The 25,268-nt window shown below is 47.1% G+C and overlaps 1 protein-coding gene across 25 annotated transcripts in view; it reads right to left on the reverse strand.

The window, feature by feature from the left end:
* Positions 1-25,268, reverse strand: part of tenm3 (teneurin transmembrane protein 3) — a 4,148,867-nt gene that overhangs the window by 114,564 nt on the left and 4,009,035 nt on the right. For all 25 annotated transcript variants that reach the window (XM_038805737.1, XM_038805738.1, XM_038805732.1 and 22 more), the window contains 2 exons: positions 12,696-12,912; positions 6,610-6,729 (listed from right to left, as the gene is read on the reverse strand). In XM_038805737.1, the coding sequence (XP_038661665.1) occupies positions 6,610-6,729; positions 12,696-12,912 (337 nt within the window). The remainder of the gene's footprint in view (positions 1-6,609; positions 6,730-12,695; positions 12,913-25,268) is intronic.

A 25,268-nucleotide genomic window follows, 5' to 3' on the forward strand; every position in this document is an offset into this window, starting at 1 on the left:
GTTGTCGGTGTTGAGTACTGAGGCTGTTGCAGCAATGCCATTGTCATGGGGGATGCTGGTGTAGAGTGCCGAGACGTCCATTGTGACGAGAAATGTTCCTGGTTCAACTGGTCCATGGGTGCTGAGTTTCTGTAGGAAGTCCGTCGTGTCGCGACAGAAGCTGGGCGTAACTTGTACGATGGGTTTCAAGATGCCCTCGATGTAGCCAGAGAGGTTCTCACACAGGGTCCCATTGCCTGAAACAATAGGACGGCCTGGTGTGTTGGCCTTGTGTATTTTAGGGAGGCAGTAGAGATTTCCAATGCGGGTAGTACGTGGGATGAGAGCACGTAGGGTGCTCTGAAGGTCTGGATCCAAGGTCTTGATCAGTCTGTTGAGTTGGCGGATGTGTTCCTTGGCCGGATCTGTGGGTCTGTAGTGTTCCTGGTTGTTGAGTTGTCGGTATATGTCTTTGCAGTCCATTCTGTTCAGTATGACGGTGGCCCCTCCTTTGCTGGTTTGATGACGATGTTGCAATGATGAAAGCAACAAATTAGATAATATTAATTGTGCTTGAAGGTTATTCAGGAATCTGGTGGGGTAGGTGTGGTCAACTACTTGCTCTGGTGGGAGAGTTCACGACAAAAGGGTCAGAATTTGAGAATGAGATTGAGATGATCCATGAAACACTTTCGTTACACAAAAGATGGAGCTCTCTCTCTTGAAGAGCTACTGAGGTTGGGCCAATTGGAAAGTTAAAAAAAATGGGATAGATTTTCTTTCTCGAAGGGTATTACAAGATAAGATCAGGTAAACAACATTAAGGTGAAGAAGTGCCATAATATCTGAAGGGCTGAACAGGCTCGAGGGACTGAATGGCCTCGCCATGTGGAGATGTTCGATTGTTTAATCACTGGACATTGCATCAGTGGCCTAAAGGGGTCATGTTCTGATCATTACAAGGGAGAAATAACTGCAGCACTGAAACATTAAGTAATAGTTTTCATGGCAGAGACTTAAAGGAAAGTCGTAAGTGCTGGAAAGGAGCAATCACATCAATATAATTGCTATTCATGTTTCTATTGAACATGTGGTTTCAATGCCTTTCATCACAAGATTACCTTGCCAGAAATATCAGGCAGTCACTTGATGGGACAGAATTTGAATGTTGCTGAAAAGAGACGTGTTGTCGAAGCTTTTCATCTTGCACTCGTCTGGACAAATACAAGAATGCCAAATTTCAAACAGTCACAATAATTTATAACATAGGATAAAAGGCTCCTGATTAGTTGGCAAGTCAACTCTGATTGGCTGAGTTGTTGCCATGGAGAAAGCAGCAGGAGAGACGAAACAATAAAACTAACAATGCAGGCATTCCCCAGACAATTTATCAAGCTCAACATGATCCATGTTTTATTGTTGGAATATAAACAGCTCCATTTTCCTGTGTTAGAACTCAGCAAAGCTGCAACACAGAAAGAGGGCATTCAGCCCATCGGGTCTGAGCCTTTCAAAAATGGGGAAAAAAGAAAGGCATTGATCATTTTAATCCCACTTTCAGCACCTGGTTCATAGCCTTGCAGATTACAGCACTTCAGGTGCAGATGAGTGTTTCAGCCTCAACCACCAATTTAGGCAGTGAATTCCAGACACCCTCAGGGTGAAAAGGTTTTTCCTGATGTCCCCTTCAATCTTTCTACCAATCACGTTAAATCTATGCCTCCTGGTAGTTGACCCCTCAGCTACAGGAATCATGTCATTCTTGTCTACCCGATCTGAGCTCATCATAATATTTTACACCTCAATCAGGTCACCCCTTAGCCTCCCCTGCTCGATGGAAAACTACCCTAGCCTATCCAATTTCTCTTCATCGCACAACAAGGGCAGGTTTACCACACTGGGCTAAATCGCTGGCTTTTAAAGCAGACCAAGGCAGGCCAGCAGCACGGTTCAATTCCCGTACCAGCCTCCCTGAACAGGCGCCGGAATGTGGCGACTAGGTACTTTTCACAGTAACTTCATTGAAGCCTACTTGTGACAATAAGCGATCTTGTAAATCTCCTCTGCATGGCACTCGGGTGGCATCAGGGGAGCCAGGGTACCACACTGCCCAGAGCCCACCCACCTGGGACCCCAATCGCCTGGGAAATCTCCCCAAATGCACGCCTGATCCATGTTTGTGTAAACGCCACCTGGTCAGGGTCTCCGAGGCGAGGCCGTCAGGCGTCATGCCTTGCGTAACTCCGGCACAGACATATTCAAGTGACACTAACTATTCACTTGAATCTGCAAATCTGGACCCGCCCATTGAGGGCAGAATAAAGTTTGCGGTGCCTCGTGAATTCTCGTTCAATCTAGCGAGGCGTAGCGAGTGTCATAAATCTCGTGAGAGGCCTCTCACGAGATTTACCAGCCTTGTCATGCCCTTAGTCAGTTTTTTGGGTTTGGGGAGTTTCTCCGCAGTCCAGCCGACATTTCAAAATGTTTTCAACAGTGGGGAACTGAATTGCCGGTGAAACCAGCTTCTCAGAGATCGGGCTGCCATTTTGAAAGGGTCCCGATCTCTATGTGAGCTAGAGGGTCCCCCCACCCACAGGCAATGATATCCCCCGCACACATGGGCATTAACCCACACCCCCGCAAATGAGGACGCCCTGCTATTAGGTCGCTGAGGGACCCCCACCTCCCTTTTCAGCCTCCAACCCCGCCTTTTAGCTCCCTCCCCCTTTCAGAATCACCAACCTTCACCACCCAAACTTCATGAGGCCCCATCATATCCACCTTTCACCCCCTCCCTTTATATCCTCCTTCACTGCCTGGCAATGCCCCTGTCAGTGCCACCCAGGTGCCTGGCAGTGCCAGGGTGGCAGTGCCAAGGTGCCCACATGCCAGAGTGAGAGCCAGGGTGCCACCCTGCTCTGTCCCGGACCACCCCAGGATCTCCAATGCCCTGGTAAACCCCCCAGTTGCCATCACACCTGGTCCACATTTGTGTGGACTAGTACTGAAAGATGCCCAGCCCTGGCCTCGCTGAGGAGATTGTTATTCCCTGGGCACCAGGAGATCCAGCGCATCCATATTTAAATGAACCTAATGAGACCCAGCGTGGGCGAGATCAGATCGGGAAGCCTCACGAGATCTCATTTGATTTTGCAAAGCATTCCGAGCATCACAAATCTCGCAAGAGGCGGTTTCATCGCTGTTCATAGAATCATAGAATTTACAGTGCAGAAGGAGGCCATTCGGCCCATAGGGTCTGCACCAGTCCTTACAAAGAGCACCCTACTGAAACCCACGCCTCCACCCTATCCCTGTAACCCAGTAACACCCACTTAATATTTTTTGACACTGAGGGCAATTTAGCATGGCCAATCCACCTAACCCGCACATCTTTGGACTGTGGGAAGAAACCGGAGCACCCGGAGGAAACCCACGCAGACACTGGGAGAACGTGCAGCCTCCGCACAGGCAGTGACCCAAACCGGGAATCGAACCTGGGACCCTGGAGCTGTGAAGCAACTGTGTTAACTACTATGCTACCATGCTGTTATAACCTGCCCGGATCCTATTGGTTGGGGACAATTGATTACGCCATGAACCTTGAGGAATATGAGCTCACTTTTATCAATATCCTTGTTCTGATTGTCAGCTGATGGCTACTTCAACAATGCTAAGTGTTTTTTGTGGTCAGAAAAGAGTAAGTGAAAGTGGGTCAGGTTGGGGGGTGGGGGGGGGGGGGGGGGTTGAGTCATTGTTTTGTGGGGGAGGGGGGAAGGATGACCCTTGTCAGCGGCAGTGGAGGGGAAGGAGGGGGAAGAAGATTTACGTTGCACGGGGAGGGAGGGCCTGTCTCTGGTCTCTGAAATTGGGCGTCCGTACAAAATGGCGGCCCAACACCAGTAAATGCTGGGAAAACGGTGTGTTTGTCGCTGTGCATTATTTTGCTCAGCAAAAGTCTATGAAACTCCACCTCGGTGACGCCTAGTGCCAGTGGGACACAGATTGTCTGCTGACAGTGGCACTTAAGTCTCTGGAGCCGAGAATCCCGCCCCCTTTCTCCCAAAATTGTTTCCAATAATTTGCCCACCACTAACGTCAGACTGACCGGCCCATAATTTTCTGCTCTATCCCTCACACCCTTTTTAAATAACGGTACAATAGCCGCAGACGGCAAATCCTCCAGTACCTCCTGTGTATCGAGTGTGGATTGGAAAATGATTCTCAGGGCATTTGCTATTTCCTCCCTGACTTTGTTTTACAGCCTTGGATGTAATCCACCGGCCCTGGTGGTGCCAGTCTCTCTAGTGTTTCCTCTCTCACATATTTATTGTATCCGATATTTCACACTCCTTTCCTTTAACTAAAATGCATCATTCCTCTCCCTAGCGAAGACAGAGATAAAGTACTCATTGAGAACCCTGCCCGTATCTTCAGCATCAATGCATAAGTTACCATTCACATCCCTGATAGGCCCTACCTTATCCATAGTTATTACCTTGCTCTATGGGTTTTCTTTGATCTTACCTGTCCACATTTTTATCGTATTCTCTCTTTGCTTTCCTAACTTTCTTTTTCACTTCAACCCTGTACTTCCTCTTCTCCTCCAGGCTTTCTACAACAATAAGCCTTTTCTTTAATATCAGCCTGTCTTTTTCATTTGGATGTTGAGTGGCCTACTACTTTTAAAGTATTCATTCCTTTTTACTGAGAAATATAGAAAATAAAATTGAAATCTTAAGTGATTTGCTTCAAGCCACTAAGAGAAATGAGCCTTTGGGCAGCATGGTAGCATAGTGGCTAGCACAGTTGCTTCACAACTTCAGGGTCCCAGTTCGATTCCCGGCTTGAGTCACAATCTGTGCAGATTGTTCTCCCCGTGTCTGCGTGGGTTTCCTCCCGATGGTCCAGTTTCCTCCCACAAAGATGTGCAGGTTGGGTGGACCGGCTGTGCTAAATTGCCCTTCGTGTCCAAATAGGTTAGGTGGGGTTTCTGGGTTTATGGGGATAGGTTGGAAGTGTGGGCTTAAGTGGGATGCTCTTTCCATGGGCCGGTGCAGACTCGATGGGCCAAATGGCCTCCACCTGCACTGTAAGTTCTATGATCCCGATGAGTTCATTCCTTTGGTCTAATTTTTCACAATGGTACAACTTAAACATTCCACCTTTTGGCCTATTGTACAACATTAATACCTGAGAAAATTGGTAAGTGTTTAATTCAAAGACCTGTCATATTTGCTGCCGTGAACAAGTATGGAGTGAATAGTGTGCAGGTACAGCAAGTGTTTAGGAAGGCAAATGGAATGTTGGTGTTTGCTGCAAGGGAACTGGAATACGAAAGTGGGGAAGTTTCACTGCAGCTGTACTCGGGCCTTGGAGAGACCACGGCCGGGTGAGGGGGCGGAGAATGGGGTGTTGGACCCGCGACACCTTCGCGCGATTCTCCGGCAAACGCCGCCGGTCGGGAGACATTGAAAGAGGCCCCCGCAGCGATTCTCCGATGTCGACTGGCCGAGTTCCCACCGGCATGGTTGTCATATGGTTCTACCCAGTGGGAGCTCGGCATCGCGGCTGCGGTGGTCGTCCTGGTGGGGGGCGTGGGGATCAGTCTCCGGGGGGGGGGGGGGGGGAGAGCTCCACGACAGCCAGGCCCGCGATCGGGCACCACCGAACGGGGGCGTGCGTGGTCTGGGGGGAGGGGGCAACCTTTTTTCACACCGGCAACCTGTGTGGGTCCGTCATGTCGCGCTTGGCATGCGCCGCAGGAGGCCACCGCGCACATGCACGGACCCATGGCTGGAAGTACACTTAGACTGGAAGGGCCCTGTATCGGCAGCAGGAGCTGCGTGGCACACGCCGGGGATCTGCAAGCCCCCTAAAAGTCGGAGAATCACTCCGGACTTTTTAGAAAAAGTCCGGAGTGATTCGCGCCCGTTTTCTGGCGGGCGTGTGGACATAGCCCCATTATTGGAGAATCCCGGCCCACATTTGGGAGTAGTGTGTACAGTTTTGGTCTCCTTCTTTGAATAAGGATTTAAATGTGTTCGAAGACAGAGATTAAAGTTTTATTTCTCTCAGAGAGTTGTTAGTCTATAGAATTCTCTTGCCCAGAAAGCAACACACGCTGGGTCATTGAATTTATTCAAGTCTGTGTTAGACAGATTTTTGACAAAGAAGGGAATCAAAGGGTTGTTGGGCAGGGGGAAGACAAGAAAGTGGAATGGACACACACTCAGATCAACTATATTCGAAAGGCCGATGGGCCTAATCCTACTCCTAAATCTTACATTCCTATATAATAGGGCAATGCAGAGATGGAACTTCGATTGGTTTCTTCTGTGATACAGACTGTCTCTGTGGGGCAGTAGCACTCTGAAAATCTCAATGGCAGGTTTGAGCTTACTGCCCTGTTCCCATTCCCAGATGAAACACGTGTCCACGCTGAAATAGCATTTGGTGGAATTGCCCGATTGCACACACGGTAACAGAACTTAAAGCACACCTGGACCATGGTAGAACTACAAGTTGAATACAAAACATGTTGCTGATCTACTTAGGTTTAATTCCCGATTACCGCCTCAAGGGGTTCAATCACGCGCAAGCTGCCTTTTATTCCTCCCCGCATAAACTCACATTCCGTCCTGCCGAGTGATGGTGTGGCCGTATTGTGGGTAATGCAGAAAGGACACGTTTACTCCAATGAGGGGTGTTCCGTCTGCAGTAAGCACTTGCCCTCTGATAACGGAGCTCAGGCTGTGAGGGATGTGTCAGGGAAGAGAAAAAAAGAGAGGGGAATCAAACATCTTTCGAAGGAGTTATCCGCACACAGAAATCTTCAGTCTAAAAAAACACCTGCTCTGTGAAAAGACCATCAAAACAAATGTGATCAAATAATACCAGCAAAGACATTCTAAAATAATTCATCTTCATAAAACACTAATATTATTTCAGATATTGTGATTTAATCCAGGCATTCCCCTGACAACTTATCAAGCTCAACATGATCCATGTTTTATGGTTGGAATATATTCAGCTCCATTTCCCTGTGTTCTTTAATTTCAGATGATATCTTCCAACTTAGCATGTAAATAAATAATGAATTGATTATTAAAATTTCTGGGATATTGTAAATGGGGTTAGTGGGCGATGGTAGTGGGGGAAGGGGGAATTGGGTAGCCGATAGGAAATAGGAAACAGTCCTTCTTCAAGTTTTAATTAAATTCGGTGGCTAAACTACATCAAGGCAATTTAAATAACTGCAGGTTTTGCTGTACATCAGGTGCTCGTGTACCACGGATGCACCTGCTAGTTCTGTCCGCCCTTTATTTCCAGGTCATTACAAATTCATAAAAAGCGCATTAAATAATTTGTGCCGCCGTTACAGCACTTCGTTAGAGCCTCGATTAAATTTGCACCTTACATCATTAGCCTGCTTTGAAGATCTTAACGGACTTTTAAAGAGTTATCCATTTAGCCGGAAGCAAGGGAATCTACGGTTGAATTTGTGGATTTACAATGGAAATGCTCCCATCAGCCACGTGAAGGCAATGCCAATGTCTCACCAAAGATACTTGTGCAGCTTGAAAATCGGTGCCTGAAGGCTCTGTTCCTTTGATCATATTCTTAGGCAACTTATATACTTTCTTTCTATTCAATCTTTTTCTTCGTGGGGTATATTCTATATTCCAAGTGAAACCAGTTTTCAGGCCCCTGCAATTCTAGCTAAAGACGATTCTGTCATAACGTGGGGTTAGGCAGGCCGTGGGACACTAAGGTCACGGGACACGTATGAGACTGGGGGATTGATATTTCCAATGGGGAATACACACTGCCCCACTGAGGGGCAGGGTGCCCTCTGGTGCATGGGCAGCACGGTAGCACAGTTGGTTCACAGTGCCGGGGACCTGGGTTCGCTTCCCGGCTTGGGTTACTGTCTGTGTGGAGTCTGCACGTTCTCCCGTGTCTGTGTGGGATTCCTCCGGGTGCTCAAGTTTCCCCCCACAAGTCCCGAAAGATGTGCTTGTTAGGTGAATTTGACATTCTGAATTCTCCCTCAATGTACCCAAACAGGCGCCGGAGTGTGGCGACTCGGGGATTTTCACAGTAACTTCATTGTGACATGAATAAAGTTTATTCTTATTGTTACATCCTGTATAAAACATGAGGGGCATGAACTGTGAATTGGCTCCTGTAGGACAGTAACTGCTCTGCACTCTTGTTCTGTTGCATTGAACCTTCTTCCTTTGAATCAACCTGTTCCGGTTGGTGTGGACTCCTTTCCGGACCGTATAATAGATTCCTTATTCTGGGACCCAGGTGTTGTTGGCTCTGACTTTGTTTCCCACAGTTCCTTGGTAGGGAAGTGTCTAACCTCGTTCGGGCTCCTTTGTTCTGTCAGGGTGCAGAACCTTTTTGAAAGTCAATGCATGTGGAAAAATAATGCTTTCTTCCAAAATGGCACAGCTGGGAATAGGCCCTTGCCATCATGTGCTACGATCATGTGCATTCAATTTACGCATCTCTTGTAACCAGCGTGTGGCCAAGAAAATATATGGCTCTCTCATCTCTTGCTCTAATTCCAACTGAAAGGGCACTGTATCTAAATGTCCACAGTCACCATGAGTCGTCTGACTGGATCATCACAGGGTAACAGCAGGTAACATGGCCAAGATATAGGACTGGAGAAAAATAACTTCTTATTTTGTTTTCAGCCACCATGAGATGCGTGACCTGCCAATCACACTCAAGCACCAACTCTCACAGAACAGAGGTGGCGTGTGCTCTCCATTTTGAATTCATGAGATGTAAATGCGCCGTGTACATTCTCCCATACACAGACAATCACAGGGAGAAGCCCAAATCAAATTTGAATGGGGATCTTAGTAAAAGGTCTTTCTTAACACTGCAGTTACATGTTGATTTTATAGTGAGTCCCAGTTTAAATTAACCCTTTAAGTTATTATATGTACATTGCTGCACTGATGATGTTTCATAACATCTAGTAGGTACTATCATATAGTTTGCTGATCACTCAATCTATTTTCAAATGTTGCCATGTTTTCCATAATCTGCTAAATCTCTTCCCTCCCTCCTCCAGATTTTCCCCAGTGCTGCTTTTAGCCTTGGGTTCTGATGAAGGACATCAAACAGCTTTACAGCCACTGACTCACTCTTTATTTCCCGTTTTTATTTCAGAAGTTTTCTTTTAATAAACTGATCACCCAGTTGCCCCTGTTAGCCAAGGAGTGATTTGTAAAACAAATCAGTGGTGCATTGAATATCCTTTGGTACACTTGCGTCAGCTGTGCACTGCGACTCGGGGGGGGGTTGGGGGGGGGGGGGGGGGGGCGCATAGCAGGCTGTCGAATCGGATAGTGGGTGGCAGGCATGGATGAACCACCATGGCCAGACCAGGAAGTAACTGGTCTTCATTTTATGTGGCGAGACAATAAAAGCTGGAGTTGTTGGGCATGATTCTCCCAAAGGTGAACAAAGTCCCCTACTGAGCGCGTTTAGCCACGTGTTTCCCGGTGCTCGTAGTGCTGAAAAACCCATGGCCATTCCCAAGGTACCTCGCGTTGTATAAGGGACCTGAATGGGGATCGTCCGGCCCAGGTTGCACATAGCCCCGTTTTGTACGGGAGATCTCCGAGGCCCTCAGACAAATCCCCCCCCTCCCCTCCCTCCCAAAAGCATTATGGGAGGGTCCCCAGCAACACCTCCCCCCAATACCCACTCGAGGCACTTCCTGCCCCATCACACAGGCACAAAGAATGCCAGCTTGGCATCTTAGCAGTGCCAACATGGTACCCTGCCATTGCCCCTGCCAGTGCCACCTGGGCAGTGCCAGGCTGGCACTGCAAGGGTGCCAAGCTGGCACTGTTAGGGTGCCCAGGTGGCACTAGCAGTCCCAGAGCACCACCCTGCCCAATGGGGATACAGCTGGGGGCCTCCGATCCCTGGGAGACCACCATGAATGCAGTTCCATTTGGTCCTTCTTTTTGGGGACCGGTGCTGAAGGGCACTTGCCCAAGGTCTCCAAGGCAAAGGGCTCAGCTACCTTGAGAATATGCACGGCTACCTGCCTCATTCTAATATGCAGATTTGCCAAAAACTAATCCCGCCCACAATGCGTGGGATTTACAGCGCAACATCTCGCGAGATCATGTTGAATCCCGCGAGGCGCGGTGAGTCGGATAGATCCTGGGAGCAGGGTCTCCCTGCTTTCATTGGTCACGCAGCACCACAGCAAACTGTTTTTCACGCACTGCGTGGCCTTTGGATCGTGCCCCACGTCTTGACAGCAGAGATGGTTTGGGGGAGATTTAATAGAGGTGCTCAATCAACAGAAGTTTTATAGATCATTGAAACTGTTTGCCTTAGGTTTAAGCAGATATTAGCTAGTCATTGGACTGTAATCCGGCTCATCTCCCTATTCCCAAGCATTTCCAAATAGATTTGCATTGAGACAGAGTTTAAAGCCTTTGAGAGTTGGAAGAAAATTCAGACTTTGAAAGCAAATTAATGTATTTTGCCACTTTCACAGCTCTGACTTGCCATGGATGCTCCTACACTTTGGTTGCCATGTTTAGCTAAACAACAAAAGTGACTGCACTTCAAAAATAATTCATAGACTGAAATACTTGAGACATCCTGGGAATGTACAAGGCCCTATATGAATGCAATTTTCTTTTCATTGTTGCCTCGGACTGCACCTTCTGTCAGATATATTCCGCTGAACAGAGTTTATTGATAGCAAGGAACAAAGTTACAGAGGCCACCGACCTCGCTGCCCTGGAGCAGCACAGAGTTGCTGCTCCAGCCTTTACATCTTTACAACATGGTCCTCCAATGCATTCTACCCAGGAGGGGACACCACCCTCTGGGGTGAACACCCTATCTGGGTCCCCATTGGTCACCGGAACTAGTGGCCCTCCTCTGCCTGTGCAAATCTCTTCCCCAGAGAGCAGTGGATGCTGGGTCATTGAATTTATTCAAGGCTGCATTGAATGGTTTTTGAGAGGGAAGAGACACAAGGTTATGGGGCATTGACAGGGAAGTGGAGTTCAGACCATAACCATTGAATGGCGGTGCAGCCTCGAAGGGATCAATTGGCTACTCACTGCCCCCAAGTCCTTCCTAATCAGGGTACCATTGGGCTGTTTCAATGGCATTCTTGAATAGGGGGTGGGGAAGAAGCAGCCAGACTTAATATTCCTGGTCTCTATCCAAAGGTTCCAAATGGCAAGCAGAGGAATGGGGTGAGGACAGCCTTCGGCTCAGCTCTGATGCCCCTTAGCTCATTTTCACTGTCCAGTTTGGTGTGAAGAAGGGGCACTTGTGTGAAGTATTAGTGGATTACTGATTCCTGCATGACTCCATCTCAGAGAGGAGTCACCGTCAGTGCCGTAGGAGGTGAGAAAACAGCAGCTAATAATGAAATGCTGAACAACAGCAATATGCCACCTTCGTGCTACAGTTAAAATGTTATCAGTACTGTACGGTAAAGGAATAACTTACACTTATAAAAAGCCTTTCGCAAACCCAGGAGATCCCTGAGAGTCTTGCAACCGACTGAAGTGTACCCATTTAAGGTCAGTAACGTCACACAAACAACAACGGGACAGCTTACCAGTTATCGTGTCCTTGATTATATTGGGTGGAGCAACAAATCTTGGCTAAGATAGCTTCTATACTCTTTCTCTTAATAGTGTACTGGGATATTTTACACCCACAAGGGCAGAGCATCAGTTTACTGTCTGATCTGAAAGATAGTGGCTCCCCCCCACCACGACAGGTTTTTAGTTTGGTGGTGGCGGTTGGGTGGGTGGGGGGGGGGGGGTGGGGGGGGGGGGGGGGGGGGAGCGTGAGAAAGCATGGATGTGCTTCCTGTCTGCCCCAGCGTCTCAGAGATTTTACTTTGGGGTGTGCAAGAACTCAGATGAGCAGCCTGCTCTTTTCCCAATTAAGGCCATTATGTGGCCAATTATTGGCTGCACCTTTTGCCAGTTATATTCTGCTGAACAAACTGAATTTATTGCCTGTCTAGCCTCAATTTTAAGGCTGGCAAGACGATTTTCCACATATGGGTGGGGAAGTCCAAATATAATTGGGTTTAGACCTGGGGTGAGGTGTCGCCTCCATCAGAAGCCCCCTTCTAGCTTCATGTATCTCACTTACAATCCAGTAGCCATTGGACCTCCCTCCCCTGGAATCTCCCTCGATACCCCAATCTCCCACCATTCACCATTCCCCAAGGCCTTCCCTACCCTCCTCATACTGAGACCCCGAAAACTTCACCTTTTCCTTCACTCTTGGGACTCAGACTGCCTGGACTGCATGAAGTTCCACTTCTGACCACTGCAGCCTCTGGCGCTGCAGGTGCTAGGAATGAGAAACCCTGCCATCTGACATACCCTGGCCAATGCCTCTGATGTCATTCCTGTCGACAGTGCATTAAGTGACAGGCTGGATTAGGTGCTGTGGGTTTGGATCAAAGCTCCAAACCAACGACCATCTGATACACAAGACAAAAGCGCTTATGCTCGCAGCTTTGCTACAGGAGCTTTTTTATGTTTTTATGACATAAAGCAAGAATAGGAAATGCACTTGAAGGATGAAAAATAGTGTGGACAAACTCCATTATTACAAAATAGACAACATACTACATCAGTGTGTGCTTGGATTTATCTGCGCCATTTCAGCATTGACTGACTAACCTCCTGTTGAAAGGGTATTCCCCAGGGAGGCTATGACTGCTGTCTGTTCCAATCAGAAACTTGATACGATCGTAGAAGGACCGGGCAGCTTGCTGAGAGGGCGGCTGTTGGCTTTGACCGATGATGTCCAATGGGTCGGGAGATCCACGGCAATAGGGCTGGTCCTGGCAGGAGCCATGGAGGCAGCAGTCCGGATCCATACAATCGATCAGACCATCTGCAAAATGGAAAAGCAGTCGAGTGAAAATATCTTCTCGTTGTTCTTAAACTACTGGCGAAGAGCTTGAGCTGTCAGCTCTCTGTCTTAACTCAAGTTCAAAAACAGCAGCGCAGAGCTGCAAGCATACAGTTATACAAACATCCATTTGTAGACAGCAACAAGGGCATTGTGTGAATGTTCGCTAATGCACATTTAATAGTTCACAAGGAATTCCTTTGTTCGTCGTTTGAACCCACTTTGGTTTAACGCCTTGGTTCAATGAATGGAAATCAATGCTGACAATATTCACATCTGTACCCTAGCGAGGAGCCAGGCTGTATTTGTAAAGGTTCTGACATGGGTTTTTTGCACAGGAAAGAGGCCTCTCATTAACGTCACTGTGGGATGCAGTCAAGCATGTTGCAGAATATGAAGTCCTCCCCGAATATTAAAGTCTCTTGTTTTCAGATGTCAATCAATGTGGGGCTGAGGCGTATGTTGGCAAGGGTGGGGGGGGGGGGGGGGGGGGGGGACACCAATCTGATCCACATTGGCCATCTAGCCAACCGTCCCCAAGAAATCAAAGTCACTGTGGCAACATACACTTTTACATGCATGTTGAAGCCTGGAGCTATGGATAGTGATGGTAGAGGCTCCAAGAATTTTCTCCATTCTTACCATTGGCATATGTAGGCATAATTTGCAAGTTGACGCTTGACCTGTTTGGTCACATTATGACCGTGGGTCATCAATTCCTGAAGTGAGACTTGAACTCAGAGCTTCTGGTTCAAAGGGAGGGATGCTACCCACTGCACCATAAGACTTCACCCAGAGTGATTACAAAAGAAGAAATCCGCCGAGGTTCGATCCCGGCTCTGGGTCACTGTCCGTGTGGAGTTTGCACATTCTCCCCGTGTTTGTGTGGGTTTTGCCCCCACAACCCAAAAGATGTGCAGGCTAGGTGGATTGACCATGTTAAATTGCCCCTTAATTGGAAAAAATGAATTGGGTACACTAAATTTGTTAAAAAAAAAACAAAAGAAGAAATCACAGTTTGCATTCACATCAACTCTTTTGCCCGAATTGTCACCAATTTCAGTCCTCCAGTCTTCCCAGCAGCCATTGTTCCTACTTCTAATTTGTGAGCATTGTGCTTTTCGTTTTGCTTCATTGAGGTTTGACTCACAGCCTTCGATTCAAGTGAGGCTGATGATGTCTTTCGGTTTTTCTCCCAAACAATTCAAAGGCCTTTGCACATGATGACAAATATTTGACTGGTGTACATACAAATACAATGGATGCCAATAAGAGGTTCTAACCCGATTCAATGCTTCAGTTTAAATAACTTTCAGAAGATATGGAAAGAGCTGTGGTGCTTCAGGAAGACTTTGTGATATTGCGATGGGAGCTGATATTTGCATGGGTTCAGATTTGCAAACATCCATCTGTCTTACTTCCGCCATGACCTTAATGTCATGCTGGATGAGATTCCTTGCTTGGGAAATAACATTGGCGCCGATTTTGTGCCCGCATTAGCCATCAGCGAGGATGACGACGCAGATGCAAAATATTGTGGGAGTCGGGAAACGTGATCTCGCCAGCAAGAATTGCATTTACTGATTTTCCCCATCCCTCAACAGTTAAGTGACACGGTTCCCGCCCTTCACTTAAATACATCTGAATAAATTTGAATACCATTAAAATGCCTCTCTGCATTTCTGTGATCCCCCTTCACAGAATATTGAAAACTCACCAATGTGACGTCACATTGGCGAGGTTCACAACAGCTGAGGACGGGAAACAGTCGAGAGAAACAGGAGTGCCAAGGTAAGTATAGCCACTGGGAGGAGAAGGACAGGCTCGGGCAGTGACCTGGTGAGACAGGTTGGCAGTGATGGGGTGGGCCTTCTGTGCAGCCCAATGGCCGGGGGGAGGAGGGGGGGTGTCCCGTTACGTGTGGTGGGTAGGAAGAGAACACCAAGGTCTTTGAAGGCAAAGAATTGCAGTGACGGCACAGTGGGCATTAAAGGGGGTGGGGGTGAGCAGGCAGTGAGGGGGGATACCTGACGCTGTGGGGGGGGGGGGGGGGGGGGGGGGTGGAGGGGGCCGATGATACTGACGCCTTGATCTATGTGGAGCTGGCCTTGCACGTTCTATAGACCCTGTTCTGACAGATTGACAACGTACACCATGCCCCCGATTTCTTTTTTGTCAGAAAATCTGGTCTGTTAACAGTACGGTGCATCTGGAGAGATGCACACCTGTTTTCAGTGGACAATTCCATCCATTAGGTGAGGGGAGGAAAATAAATTAACGTCGAGCTGATCACAGGTTTCGCCTGAGAATTTCATAGAATTTACAGTGCAGAAGGAGGCCATTTGGCCCATCGAGTCTGCACCGGCCCTTACAAAGAGCAACCCACTCAAGCCCACATATCTACCCTATCCTCGCAACCCCCACTTAGCGTTTTTGGACACTAGGGGCAATTTAGCATGGCCAATCCACCTAACCGCACATCTTTGGACTGTGGGAGGAAACCGGAGCTCCCGGAGGAAACCCACGCGCACACGGGGAGGATGTGCAGACTCCGCACAGACAGTGACCTCCGCCCAGACAGTGAACCTGGGACCTGGAGCTGTGAAGCAATTGTGCTAACGACTATGCTACCATGCTGCCCTAAATGATTTGAAGTTGGAGCAGGAACACTTATCCCAGCCCTAAAACTTCCCTTCCATTAACTCTTTTATGACTGAAGACTATTGCAGCGGGGGGGGGGGGGGGGGGGGGGGGGGGGGTGCACAAATGCCAGCCCCATTGCTTCCATTTTGCCTCGAACTGAGTGCTGAATATCACCTTGAATATCATTGTGGTTATTAAGAAATTCCCCCTGATTTTGGCATCCATCTTTCTTTTCCCAAAAAGAAGTGTTAGCTGCAATTGCAGCACTGGGAGAGTTAAAGTTCTTTTGCAGCTTGACTGCTCCACAGTCCTCTCCCTCAGGAAATACAGGAGAGAAGGAGAGAAAGAAGCACATTCAAATTTTGTCATTCATCTTTGTTAGTTTATGTAAAGCAAATGTACATCTGGCACGTAGTCTGCAGGTCATAAAACAGCAAGAGATTGACACCCACAGAACTAATCAGCTGGAACTGCATTTTTACAAGCCGCTCTAAAAACATCAATCAGAAACAAGAATCTCATTTTCCGTGACTGGGAAGGAGCCTGAAGTGCTTGGTTATTTTTCGATGGAGTTTATCAACTACTTGCCTGAGTGAGTGACGAATGACCGTGGAACTCTTTTCCCATGCCTTGAGAAGTTATTCTTCGTTACTTGATACCCGCATACAGCCAGCATTATTTATTGTCACTTGCTTGATTCCACGACTGTTTATTGGAAAGACTGGCCGCTACTGCATAACATGGCAATGGCAGGCTTGGGTTCTCTCACTTACTGCAGATTGACAGGGTTCCTACTGACCCCGCAACCAACCAACAACCAACAAAACACCGTCTGCGCTCAAGCATGTCACCCCATGATACTGATCGGCATAACAGCACCTACCGAAATACTGCTTCAATGCGTGCACAATTGTAAGCGTACAATTTCCTTTCCTCTCTGCAGGATTTCAGCATTTCTGGCAAGGCAGACAGTTGTTGCTCCTCCCTAACTGCCCTCGAGAAGGCCATGTGACCTGCCTTCTTGAACCACTGCAGTTCATGCAGTGTACACACAGTGCTATTAGGAATAGAGTTCCACGATTTTGACTCAGTGATAAAAGAAAACTTTGACCTTATAATGGAGGAGCAGCTGAAGATGGTTGGGCCTGGGACAATCCCTTGTAGAACTCCTGCACTGGCGCCCTGAGATGATAGGCCTCTAACAACCAGAATCATCTGCTTTTGTGCAAAGTATGACTCTATTGACTTCAATTTTGTCAGGGTTCCTGATGCCACACTTGGTCAAATGCTGCTTTGATGTCAAGGTCACTCTCATCTTCTCTCTGGAATTCAATTATTTTGTCCATGTTTAGGTCACGGCCATAATGAAGCTTGGAACTGAGCCCTGGCTGAACCCAAATTGAGCATGAGTGAGCAGATTGTTTCTCAGTAAGCGCTACCTGATAACATTGCTACCAGACACAATCCATCGCTTTGCTAATGATCAAGAGGAGACTGGTGGGGGTCGTAATCGACCGGGTTAGATTTATCCTGCTTTTTAGAGACAGGGAATACCTGAACAATTTTCCACATTGTCAGATAGATGTCCATGTTGTAGCTGTACTGGCTGGAGGTGCTGGTAGTTCTGAAGCACAAGTCTTCAGATACAAAAGTGGAATAATCACAATAATCTTTATTGTTGCAAGTAGGCTTACATTAACACTGCAATGAAGTTACTGTGAAAATCTCTCAGTCGTCACATTCCAGCACCTGTTCGGGTACACGGAGGGAGAATTCAGAAAGTCCAATTCACCTAACAGCACGTCTTTCAGGACTTGTGGGAGGAAACCGGAGCACCCGGAGGAAACCCACGCAGATATGGGGAGAACGTGCAGACTCCGCACAGACAGTGACGCAAGCCGGGAATCGAACCTGGGACCCTGGCGCTGTGAAGCAACAGTGCTAACCACAGTGCAACCATGCTGCCCAAACATCACGCCCCATAGCCTGTATATAGTACTTTCAGACGTTTCTTGATTTGCCGAGGTGTGAATTGAATTGGTTGAAGGTCTGTGATGCTGGGACCTCAGGAGGAGGCTGTGATGGATCATCCACTCGGCACTTCAGTTTGAAGGTGGTTGAAAATATCTCAGCCTTTTGCCTTTGCACTGATCTCTGGGCTCTGACATTATTGAGCATGGGGATGCGTTTGAGGTTGCCTCTTCACACTAGTTGTTTCGGGCAGCATGGTAGCACAGTGGTTAGCACTGTTGCTTTACAGTGCCAGGGTCCCAGGTTCGATTCCCTGCTTGGGTCACTGTGCGGAGTCTGCACAGTCTCCCTGTGTCTGCATGGGTTTCCTCTGGGTCCTCTGGTTTCCTCCCAGAAGTCCCGAAAGATGTGTTGTTAGGTGAATTGGATATTCTGAATTCTCCCTCTTTGTCCCCGAACAAGCAACGGAATGTGGCGACTAGGGGATTTTCACAGTAACTTCATTGCAATGTTAATGTAAGCAGTGTTAATGGCAGCAGCCTGCAGTATCTTGGTGGAGCAAGGAGGAACACTTTTATTTCTTCCAGATCCTCAAAAACAAATCAACGTTTAACATTTTTTGGGATGTTTCCTGACCAACTTTTGTAGACCACGAAGGAGTCCACACTGAGTTGTTAAAAGGAAATAAAGGTTTATTCCGATAACTATTATTTACACAGCACAAAAGATTCCAGCGGGATCTCTCCTGTTGGTACCCAAACTGGCTGACGTTTTACAGAAGATCATAGAATTTTACAGTGCAGAAGGAGGCAATTCGGCCCATCGAGTCTGCACCGGCCCTTGGAAAGAGCACCCCATTTAAGCCCACCCTCCCAACTTATCCTCAGAACCCAGTAACCCCACCGAACCTTTTTGGGCACTAAGGAAAATTTAGTGTGGCCAATCAACCTAACTTTCACATCTTTGGACTGTGGGAGGAAACCGGGGCACCCGAAGGAAACCCACGCAGGCACAGGGAGAACGTGCAAACTCCGCACAGACAGTGACCCAAGCCGGGAATCAAATGTGGGACCCTGGAGCTGTGAAGTAACTGTGCTGACCCAAGATAACTATACATGGTTTAGGGTTCTCTGCCCCCTTTAACAGGAGACCTCATATTCAGCAAGGCTCATGGGGAGTTTAATCATTGCCATCTCGTAGGTCGTATGCGGGTTATGACACTAGCAGTACACATGAACGGAGCATTTGCACCATAAGCTCTGGCCCCGTGCAATCCAGCTCATAATTATGTCACTAAGACATCATTTTGGATCTTTAAGAAGACAGCCTCTTGTTTCAGTTGGGCATTTTGGGAGACCAGTGGTTGCAATGGGCTGATTGTTGACATTGGATTGGCATTAATGCTAAAAAGCCCCTTTTAGTCCTATGGGTCCCAATGCTTATTTTCCCCAAGTGAAAACTAGTGCCAGTGAGTGGGCATTACAGTACTGAGTCAGTCTACACAGACCTAATTCAGTTCCCCATTTTAAAGCTCTACGTTTTACATTTTGTGTAATACTTTAGTTTCATGGTGTCATTTCGAAGGAAGTAGCAAACAAATATGGTCATTTTGGAAGCACAAGAGTCAAAGAGACACACTGATCAAGGACAGCGGAGTGGCAAAACGGAGGCAGTACAGCACCACTGCTGGCGGGAGGGTATAATTACATCACAACCAATTTGCATGTGCAGTTTACAGTGAATGTAGACATGGACTATCACAGAATCAGAAACATTTAGAATAGCAAAAGCTGACACAGGGTGTGGACGCACGTGTTGGACTTTTTAAAAACTATAATCACAGATGTTTATCCGGAAGGAAATAAGCGAAAGATGATGAAATAAAAAATGTTACACCTGCAAAAATGGGAATGGTTTTCACTTGAACTTGAACTTCTGGATTTTTATTTCTACAACTGAAATAAACTAGTATTGCTCACTACATTACAATATTGCACTAAATGCAATTGTGATGTAGGCATTATTGGACTGCATTGAAAAAAAATATCATGAGAAGAAAGATATGCCTTTCATGGTCTCAAGACATCCCAAAGTGCTTTACAATCCAATTACGTTATCTTGCAGGGTAGCTGTCGTATTGTCGCGAATAATCTTGCCAATTTGCGCAAGGCAAGATTCCACAAATAGCAATGAGATAAATGGCCAGATGATCTGTTTTAATGATGTTGGTTGAGGGATAAAGATTAGTCAGAACATTGGGGAGGGTTCTGCTCACCTTCTTTGAAATATGACCAGCGGAGCCTCATGGATCTAGCTACGTGGACCTCAGCTCAACACCTCACAGGGGCTGGTTTAGCTCACTCAGCTAAATCACTGGCTTTTAAAGCAGACCAAGCAGGCCAGCAGCACGGTTCGATTCCTGTACCAGCCTCCCCGGACAGGCGCCGGAATGTGGCGACTAGGGGCTTTTCACAGTAACTTCATTGAAGCCTACTCGTGACAATAAGCGATTTTCATTTCCATTTCATTTCACTGAAACACAAAACCTCTGACAGCGTAGTATGCCAGCAGCACTGCCGTGGAGTAAGCCCAGATTTTAGCCTCAAAATCTCCTTAGTGGAGTTTGAACCTTCAGCCATCTGACAGAGAAACAAGAATGCTACATCTGCACCACAGTAAACAAGTAGATGTTATTATTACTGGCAGAAGACAACCCAAATAGAGCACATGAAGAGTACATCTGGCAACCTTGAAATGTGCTGGCATACTCTAAAGAGACTAAAAATATGAAATAACTGTTAAGTGTCATTGGCAAGCCCAGCAGTGGTCGAGAAGCTGAGCCGAGTTGGATTTGACTGGAGGGAACAAGTGCATCTGCTGTCACTCTGTTGTCACATTCTCAGTAAATTGACATGATGTTACTTGACTCTTACTGGGTTAGCATGCATTTTTATTCAAGACCATATCTTGTATACTATTTATATAAGCAACATTCTTTATTTTCGCGAGCCATTCTATTTTATCTTCATCGTCCCCTACACTGGCACAGTGGCTAGCACTGTAACCTCACAGTGCCAGGGACCCGGGTTCGATTCTGGCCTTGGGTGACTCCCTGTGCGGAGTCTGCACGTTCTCCCCGTGTCTGCGTGGGTTTCCTCCGGGTGCTCCGGTTTGGATTTGGATTTTGTTTATTGTCACATGTACCGAGGTACAATGAAAAGTGTTTTTCTGCGAGCAGCTCAACAGATCATTAAGTACATGAAAAGAAAAGGTAATAAAAAGAAAATACATAATAGGGCAACAAAAGGTATATAACACCGGCATCAGGTGAAGCATACAGGGGTATAGTGTTAATGAGGTCAGTCCATAAGAGGGTTGTTTAGGAGTCTGGTAACAGCGGGGAAGAATCTGTTTTTGAGTCTGTTCGTGCGTGTTCTCAGACTTTTGTATTTCCCGCCCGATGGAAGAAGTTGGAAGAGTGAGTAAGCCGGGTGGGTGGGATCTTTGATTATGCTGCCCGCTTTCCCCAGGCAACGGGAGGTGTAGATGGAGTCAATGGATGGGAGGCAGGTTTGTGCAAAGGATAATGAACTTCGCAGTTTACCCTGTGTTCACGACTCTCTGAAGTTTCTTGCGGTCTTGACCATGCTAAAATTGCCCCTTAGTGCCAAGAGATGTGCAGGATAGACAGTTGCTATACTTCTAGTATAAATGCATCCCATATTCAATTTGTTTTCCATATAAAAACAGAAAATGCTGGGAATACTCATCAGGTCAATATCATTTGTGGAGGGAAAACAAAAGAGTTCACATTTCAGTTGATGACTTTTCATCAGATATTTCTAGCATTTTCTGTATTTCCAATGTGAACAGAGAGAAGTGAATGGGTGGTACAGTGTGTTGGTACTCAGATTTTATCACAGGATTCTGGGTTTAAACCAAGCCAGACTGATGGGAAGTGGTGTTCTAAGTGAAATGAGTCTTATGCAGAGAAGCTGGAAGGATTGCTGACATGGAAAGATCTACAGTGGCAGTGGAGGATGCGCCTCTGATATTGGGAAAAAGGCACGCTTGTAGGAATTGTACAGCCAACTTTCTTCTCTGCACCGAACCTGGCATCAATCTATAACTGACCTGGAAGTGCTCAAAAGAGGGAGGTGGGCGACAAAAGCAGAAAAGTGTTCTAATCACAGCCACTGATACCTTCTCACTTGGTGAAGTAGCAATGTAGAGCAATGTAGAGCAAGAAGGGGAAGGTCTTGGCGAAAGACAACAACAAAAATTACAAGTATCATTCATGGTTTGTTAAGCTGTTTGCTCCTTTCTTCCTAGTCACAACATGCAAGGAGTGAAAGCAGGGTTGCCTGCAGAGCTTACCCAGCCTGGAAGCCTGTGTAGCAGCACAGCAGCCTTGACTGAACTATGAAAGTGCTTTTAAAATAAATGCTGAAGCGCAAAATCAATACCGGTATTCTGCTTAGAATTAGTCCTGAAATAAATTTGGAGGGCAATGGAGGGCGGGGGAGTGGACTAATTGGATAGATGCTTCAAAGGGCCACCACAGGTATGAAAGGCAGAATGGCCCCGCTCTGTGCTGTATGATTCTATCTCCCTTTGTTCGGATGTCCTACACCACAGATAATGAACTTCACAGTTTACCCGGATCAGAAAGCATCCTTTGTGTTTGGCATCCTGTGGATATTTGCCAACCTGACACAATCATACAAGATAAATAATTGAGATGCATAGTTTCAGGTGGAACTTCAAAAGTGTTCAGAAATATAAGCCAGGTACAATGCGCTGTGTCCAGGGGAAAAAAGGAAGCTTTTGTTTTGTTATGCTCTTGATGTAGCATAAGCTGCTTCCTTGATGTGCACTCTGACAAAGGAAGGTTCAGACTTGGAGATAACTTTTAACACATTTATTAAACTGTTAACTACTGGCCTATTGGTTGAATGTCCGTGTGTCATGTCTCTGGTGCTCCCTCTAGTGTCTAGCTAGTCAACGTGTATTTACATTAACCCCTTGTGTCTTTACAGTGATGCATATCACCACAGCTTTGTTGCATATTTCTGCTTTTGTTACCGATGTTTGCTGTGAACACACACACACCACACACAAACACACAGTTATGGCCTGGCAGAAACCTTCCCCCCCCCCCCCCCCCCCCCCCCCCACACATGGAGGCCCCCTGCCCCGTCACCACCCCCCCCCCCCCCCCTCCACCGGACATGACTGCACCCTTCCCCCCCTTCATCCCTCCTCCTCCCCCTCCCTCCTCATTCCCCCTCCTCCCCACTCTTCCTCCTCCCCCACCCCCCCCCCCCCCCGGGCATGGCGGCATCCTTCCATCCCCTCCCCCCCCGAGCATGGTGACACCCTTCCTCCACCCCTCCCCCACTGCCTCCCCCCCCCCCCCCCCCCCCCCCCCGAGCATAGCGGCACCCTTCCCCGAAACCCCCCCCCCCCCCCCCCCCGCAGAGTGGGAGAAAGTGTTGACCTTTGCTAATTTTCTCTTCAAACATCCTTGTTTACTGAGAAATGTGATATAAGTGCACTCAGTAAATACTGAGTAACTCACCAAGGCTTCTTCAACAGCACCTTCCAAACCTGCTACTTCTACCACCTAGATATAAGTGCACTCAGTAAATACTGCAGTAACTCATCACAGTTGTAAGACTGTACAGTCACACCTGTGACTTTTGATGAGTCTTTAGAAAATAAAGACCTGGGTTTAAATCAAACCCCACTAAGTTCCCAAATCATTGAAATGCTGTCTGCTGTGTGTCAAAGAGATAATATTGCATTCGATAACTGCAAAATGTGGAGGTCTGAATTACTCCTTTTAAGTTAGTCAGAGGTGTTTTATTCCCAACTGTAAATCTGCCAGGGCCCTTAAGAGATTCAATTGAGTGAGTTTGGTCACTGTTCCAGATTCAGGGAATCAATTACTGCCAAGTTGTGCAGAACAGCAATGTGGCACCAAATATACAAATCCAAGACCTCTAGTAATAATTATTAAACTTAATGTCACTTTGCGAATTAGAAATAGAAGAGCAGTTTGCCTGTTGGGGTGGTCATCCAGACTTCCTAATCCATTGACTGTAAAAGGGATGTTGGCAATGATAAATGCACATTAATCTTTCCTGCCAGAGTATACAATTACCATTAATTGTTGCTGCTCACATGTAATGTTATTTGGTGTTAAATATGACACTAATAAGTAGGCTTTAGAAAAACATTGTAGTATGTTTACCATTTCTAAACCCTATCCACTATTAGTAAGGTTGGTGTTGTGCTTGAGTGGAACCTGCACGGCATGGTGGCACAGTGGTTAGCATTGCTGCCTCAATGCGCTGAGGACCCAGGTTCAATCCCAGCCCCGGGTCACTGCTCGTGTGGAGTTTGCGCATTCTCCCCGTGTTTGCGTGGGTCTCACCCCCCACAACCCCGAGATGTGCAGGGTACTTGGATTGGCTACACTAAATTGCCCCTTTTTAAAAAAAGTGTGTTTTGAGTCAGCGATGACTAACTGCGACTGACTCAACATCATCTCTTTGTATCCCTGCCACCGTTTCCTAAAATTAACCGACACACATCTTTCTGTAATATTGTGATGGATTTCCAATTTTCCACCTGTGTTTCCTTCACTCTTTTGTGAAAAACCTTCGACAGAAACTTTGTTCCATAACCTGCGGCCCATACCAGCACTCTTAAAGCTTTGTCTGTCCAATATCTGAGTATGTCTGGTCAACGCCTTTGGTAACTGCATTTCCTCTTGCCACTTGCGGTTACCTGTATGGGACGGTTTTGCCTTTGCTTTTCCCTGAGTCACAGCTGAGGTTGGGAACAAATGAAAAGCAGGATTGCTAGCCTTTGACCTACCCTTTTTTTAAAAAATAATTTTTATTGAGAAATTTTGATTTTATACAACATTGACGCACCTTAGTAAAATACCGAAAATAACAATAATATTAACAGTCATATACATTCGCCCCATCCCCATGAACAACCCAGCATTTTAACAACAACGCGAATTAACACACTATAAAGTTACAGAATAAACACTACAATAATGCGCACCCCCCCCCCCCCCCCCCGGTTGCTTCTGCTATTGACCCCCCCCCCCCCCCCCCCCCGGTTGCTTCTGCTATTGACCCAGTTACCTATCTCTGAGCCAGGAAGTCCAGAAAAGGCTGCCATCATTTATAGAACCCTTGTATTGATCCTCTCAGGGCAAATTTGACCTTTTCCAATTTTATAAATCCCGCCATGTCACTGATCCAGGTCTCCACGCTTGGGGGCCTCGCATCCTTCCATTGTAACAGAATCCTTCGACGGGCTACTAGGGACGCAAAGGCCAGGACACCGGCCTCTTTCGCCTCCTGCACTCCCGGCTCTACCGCAACTCCAAAAATCGCGAGTCCCCACCCTGGATTGACCCTGGATCCAACCACCCTCGACACCGTCCCCTTTGACCTACTCTTTTAGTCACAATACTTAGATGGCTAGTCCAGTTCTGTTTCTGGTCATCATGGGGGATTCAGTGATGGTAATGCCATTGAATGTCATGGGGCGATGGTTTCATTCTCTCTTACTGGAGATGGTCATTGCCTTGTACTTATGTGGTGCAAATGTTACTTGCCATTTGTCAGCCCAAACCTGGATATTGTCCACACCTTGTTGCATTTGCATGTGGACTGCTTCAGTGTCTGAGGAGTTGC

Source organism: Scyliorhinus canicula, chromosome 8 (assembly GCF_902713615.1).
Source record: "Scyliorhinus canicula chromosome 8, sScyCan1.1, whole genome shotgun sequence".
In the NCBI taxonomy this organism is placed as follows: Eukaryota; Metazoa; Chordata; class Chondrichthyes; order Carcharhiniformes; family Scyliorhinidae; genus Scyliorhinus; species Scyliorhinus canicula.